Source organism: Cyprinodon variegatus, unplaced genomic scaffold, assembly GCF_000732505.1.
Source record: "Cyprinodon variegatus isolate N-32 unplaced genomic scaffold, C_variegatus-1.0 Scaffold121, whole genome shotgun sequence".
In the NCBI taxonomy this organism is placed as follows: Eukaryota; Metazoa; Chordata; class Actinopteri; order Cyprinodontiformes; family Cyprinodontidae; genus Cyprinodon; species Cyprinodon variegatus.
This window is the reverse complement of record NW_015150574.1, coordinates 481364-486818: the sequence shown is the minus strand read 5'-3', so window position 1 is coordinate 486818 and position 5455 is coordinate 481364. Positions and strand designations below refer to the sequence as shown.

The window sequence follows — 5455 nt, the reverse complement described above, 5'->3', positions numbered from 1 at the left end:
GGTCGGTATCATAAAAGAACCGAAGTTCGGTACCCAGCCCTAGTTAAGAGGGATGATCAGCCTCTCATGACCACCTCCCGATCAGGAATCGGGAGGTAGGGAGAAAATCAAACATGTTCGATCTTCTCCAGACCGTCGAGGGCAAATTTCTCAGTGCGCATGCGCAATCAAGGATTCTTCTGTAAACACAGCAGCATGGCAGGGATGCAATGAGTGAAATGCAGTTCTGTCTGTAAAATTGACAGATCGTAGTAGCCACGTTTGCTCAGCCATGTCTTTTTTCCAAATACATTGTCGCCTTTTCTTTTTAGGGCTTTCAGCACTAAAGTGCACAAATTGCCATAGGAGCGTGTTTCACTCTAGTGAGCTTCATATTCATCTTCTATTTGTTTGGCTTCCAAATAGACCAGTCAGAGCAGCTCCATCTCATTGCGGAGCTGAGTCCGACGTGGTGTTTAGTCGTACAGTGTGAGCAGTAGCTGCGTGCAACGACTGAAAAGAAAATCGCACAGTGTACGCCCGGCTGCTTGCATCGCTCAAGCTTGTATGAGCAATGCAAACAGTAATTTTTAAACAGAGCATGCATGAGGAGAAAGGGGCTTGTGCATGCTCTTGCACACGTTTAATAAGCGTTCCCTCTCTAAAGCGGATACAAGGTTGTGCATGTGCATTTTTTATTTTAAGTGGAGAGGGCAGGTCTTTTCAAAAATTCACGGAAATCCTCCACTATACCTTCAATAGGGTGCATGTGATGTGTAAAAACATTTCCAGAAACAGTCAAAACCAAAACAAGCCTTCTATATTTCTAAAGACAAACTGATGTTATCGTGACAGTAATGACACAAGTAGTAAATCATGTTTTGGTTGGAAACTACAAAGTATTCTAATTTTCAGTTTCATTGGACTCTAAAATGTTAGAAGATACAGAATCCTGACATTTTTGCAGTTCATTAATGAAGTTATTTTGTTTTTCTTGTAAAGTCTTGGTACGAATATTTTAAGGAGGAGGGGACCAAAAGTTTGGACACGCCTCATTCATCCATCCATCCATCCATTTTCTAGCACGCTTAACCCGAGTGGGGTCGCGAGGGGTGCTGGTGCCTATCTCCAGCGCACCAGCACTACACCAGCGCTACAAAGAAACTGGATGACATGAGGACCGCCCCAAAGAAAGTTAGACCAAGAGTCACCTCTGCTGCAGAGGATAAGTTCATCCAAGTCAGATGAACCAGCCTCAGAAATCGAAGGTTACTGTGTGAATCAGGCCTTCATGGTAAAATAGCTGCAAGGAAACCACTGCTAAGGACAGGCACCATTCAGAAGAGACTTGTTTGGGCTAAAGAACACAAGGAATGGACATTAGACCAGTGGAAATCTGTGCTTTGGTCTGATGAGTCCAAATGTGAGATCTTTGGTTCCAACCATCGTGCCTTTGTGTGATGCAGATAAGGTGAACGGATGGACTCTACATGCCTGGTTACCACCGTGAAGCATGGGGGAGGAGGTGTGATGGTGTGGAGGTGCTTTGCTGGTGACGCTGTTGGGGATTTATTCAAAATTGAAGGCATACTGAACCAGCATGGCTACCACAGCATCTTGCAGCGGCATGCTATTCCATGCGGTTTGCGTGTAGTTGGACCATCATTTATTTTTCAACAGGACAATGACCCCAAACACACCTCCAGGCTGTCTAAGGGCTATTTGACCAAGAAGGAGAGTGATAGCGTGCTGCGCCACATGACCTGGCCTCCACAATCCCCGTACCTGAACCCAATCGAGATGGTTTGGGGTGAGGTGGAACGCAGAGTGAAGGCAAAAGGGCCAACAAGTGCTAAGCATCTCTGGGAACTCCTTCAAGACTGTTGGAAGACCATTTCAGGTGACTACCTCTTGAAGCTCATCAAGAGAATGCCAAGAGTGTGCGAAGCAGCAATCAAAGCAAAATATGGCTACTTTGAAGAACCTAGAATATAAGACATATTTTCAGTTGAATTTATCAACAAAACAAAAATCTATTTGCATCTCTTTTCTATCTCTTCCTCTTCGTGGACATTTTTTCCCCCACCATTTCTTCTAAGAGAAATGGTCAGATTCAACTAAGATCTGTAAGACCAGGTCAACGGCTCACACAAAGAAAACACTTTAAATGAGTCACACAAATCTAATCTTTGCAGCTAGCAGCAAAAATGTTTTTACAATGAAACATGGATTGTGTCTGATGTCTGAAAAATTTATGATTTTTCAGAGAAATCAATTAGATATAAAATGAGATCAATAAATTAAGTCCAGCTATCCAAGTATTTTTTTAATCACTGGTGCCTGCAGTAAGAATGCCATTGCAAAGGTCAAAAATTGTCTCTCTTAGTCCGACACAGTGCTGAAACAGCTGGGTATAACTTCATTGAAATATTTTACAAAACACTAAAATAATGGTGAACATAAAATGAACGGACGAGCGCTGTAGCAAAAGAAAAAAGAAAAGACAACTGACTGCTAATCCCTTCTTACTTATGGTGATTCAGAGATCACTGTCAATAAAAAAATAGCTTTAAAAAAGAGCTTTTCCATTTTTATGCAAATGACGCACTGTCCATATAAATCATTAATATCAAGCAGGGAACATTTTGTTCTTTTTACTGAAATACATCTCCAGACCCAACAGGGAGAGACTTCTCCCTACCTGTACGCTCTTCCACACATGCCGTAGTTGCCTGCACCGTAGGAACCGCCGATGATGACTGTAATCTTCGGCACATTGGCGCAGGCCACAGCAGTGACCATCTTAGCACCATCTTTGGCAATACCTCCAGCTTCATACTCTCTTCCCACCATGAACCCTTTGAAAAACAAGCGGAAAACAGGATATTAAAGGAAAAAAAATGAGTGGTTTGTCTTTGCTACTCAGCAGATCAACATCATTTCAAAAGAGGAAGTCAAATTTGCACCAACCTGTTATATTTTGAAGGAAAATCAAAGGAATGTTTCTTTGGCAGCATAATTCGATGAAATGTGTTCCCTGAATAGAAAAATCAATGTTTTTGAACATTATTACTCACACTAGAGAACTGCCAAGAGGTAAAATCTTAGCCGTGCATCTTCATAACATTAGGATAACAGACCTGGCATCTCAATGGACCAACAACAATATAGCATTAAAATAAGAAGACGCATTGAGTATAATTGTACATATCAAAAAACCCTCAACCCAAGCATGTGTGCGTACGCAATGAATTATCTCAATGCATCATCTTAACAGCAGCTGATAAAAATTGACCTGTCTGCATCACATTGTCCAATAATCAAGATTTATACATGTTTTCAAGTCAGATTTTCTTGCTCTCGTCTTTAAACACAGAATGGACGGTATGTTAGACAGACTGATAGAATAACGGATGGACAGACATTCTGATTGATGGATCAGCAGGGGGGTACAATGAACCAACAGCCAGAACGATGTATGGATGGTAGGAATAATTGATGGATGGGTGGACAGATTGATGGATGGATACAAGAGAGTGCATGTTATTTTCATGTTTGTTATTCACATAACTTAATAAAGAACTGAGAGCTTGTACATAAAGCAAACACTAATGCAGCTTTATTTTGGTTATTGTTGTTGCAGGCTTCCTTTTGTTAAGGAAGCTTTCCTTGAATTAAAAGCTGCCTAGATGGGGGGAAGAAAAGGAAAAAAAACTAATCTGTGTCTGTTATGTTGTAAGCTTTCTGCCTGGTTTACTTCTTATCTGTAAAAATACTCAACAGATATGCTTTTAAACCTCCCCGACACCTTGTATAATTGAAGCCAGGGTCTGTTTAAAAGTGATGACAGTGTGTCTCATAAATGCATCTTGAACACCAGGTCCTGTATTGATTTTTGGTCGAATATGCGCTCCAAGCATGGCTTCTCCACAAAACACTGTTGGTCTATTTTGACAGTAATTACACTGATGATATGAGCCTGTTGTGAGGAGACCAGACAGAGAGAGATAGATTTAAAGAAGTCAAGCCTGTAATCTAATTCAAAACATGTCTGGAAAAACATATAGGTGTATTAAAACAGATTTGACTCATCATCTCATGTTTATCCTGAAGTAAAGTTTGTCTCAGCTCAAAGCCAATTAGTTTGCAAATTAAGTGAAATGTGCAGAATTTTAATTAAGGTTTTAAAATGCAACGTTACAATAACTACAAGGATTTGGTGGCAGAAAAAAGGGAATCTGCTAGGTTACTTTGTGTAAGAAACTTGGCCGTTAGAGTATGAACAGTCTGCAAAGAACACAAGAAAGGAAACAAACTGGTATCACTGGAAGCAGCAAATCTGTGCAGCTAACCCAAACCACTTCAGGACTCTTCATTCTTCAGAGTTGTCTAAACATTATATCACCTTCACTTCAAGGTGAGACCCATTTTTTTTTTTTTAAATACCTTTTTAGCAGACTCTGAAAACAGAACTCCGTTATTGCCAATAATTCCAACAGGGTATCCAAATATTCTTGAGAAGCCTGCAGAGGCAGAGATTAAAATTAAAAGGTGAGGCTGGTGAAGCAAATGAAATGGAAAACAATATTCGACCATATACCTGTAACCAGCGTGTCTCCATAAAATGCCTTGAACTCATCAAATTTACTGCCATCCACAATTCTGGCAATGACCTACAAACAAATAAATGTGTCAGATCGTAGAGTGGTGGAACGAAACGTCAGAAAAAAAACAGCCATTATGCAGAAAACGAAGCTGAAGCAGCCCAGTAATGTCACAAATCTTAACCTCCTTTATTAAAGTGATTTAGCCACTTGCTGCGAGGAGCTGCCTGTTCCAGATAAGAAAGAAAACTCTTGTAAAGGAAAAGGCACAGCTGGTTGTTCACCACACCTAAACAGGCTGTCAATGCTGCTCTACATCACAAACACTCTGGCATTGCTTGAGTTAACAGTAATTCTTGCTCCTGAGTCTGCATTGAGCACCAGAGTCTCAGGAGCAGCCAGAGAAGAAAAATAAAGTGATTGATGCCAAGCAGACATAATCAACTGAAAGCCTGAACACTGCTCCCCCTCAGCCTTTAAAATACATATCAATGTAGGCTAGGATTAGATATCAGAATGGAGGTGACTATTTATTCTATTCTATCTTCTTTGGAATCTGTTCAGAATCAAGTAATGTCTAATCAACATTCTGAGTGCAGCTCACACAGTTTAACGCCTTACAGAAAAATCATCATATCAAAGCTCATCTTTTCCCAAGTGCAGTCTGAAACATTAAGCTCGCTTCACTTGATCAGCTTTGCAAGGAGCCGGACAATTACCTCTCTGACATCAAAGTTACGTTTCAAGTTATCTCCAACTATCCCGTAAAGCTCATCTGCGGGGTAAAGGGGGGCTTCACTGGGTTCTACAGTGACCTTAAAAAAACAGGAAGAAAACATAAAGGTAACAGAGAGTTCAGGCACAATTAGGTG

At 40.7% G+C, this 5455-nt stretch overlaps 1 protein-coding gene across 1 annotated transcript in view; it reads right to left on the bottom strand.

The window, feature by feature from the left end:
• The window catches only part of mccc2 (methylcrotonoyl-CoA carboxylase 2), a 24109-nt gene that overhangs the window by 8586 nt on the left and 10068 nt on the right, over window positions 1–5455 (bottom strand). Inside the window, exons 10-14 of the mRNA XM_015375580.1 lie at window positions 5303–5398; window positions 4580–4652; window positions 4426–4502; window positions 2950–3016; window positions 2681–2837 (exon numbers count right to left, since the gene is read on the bottom strand). Coding sequence (XP_015231066.1) covers window positions 2681–2837; window positions 2950–3016; window positions 4426–4502; window positions 4580–4652; window positions 5303–5398 — 470 coding nt within the window. The remainder of the gene's footprint in view (window positions 1–2680; window positions 2838–2949; window positions 3017–4425; window positions 4503–4579; window positions 4653–5302; window positions 5399–5455) is intronic.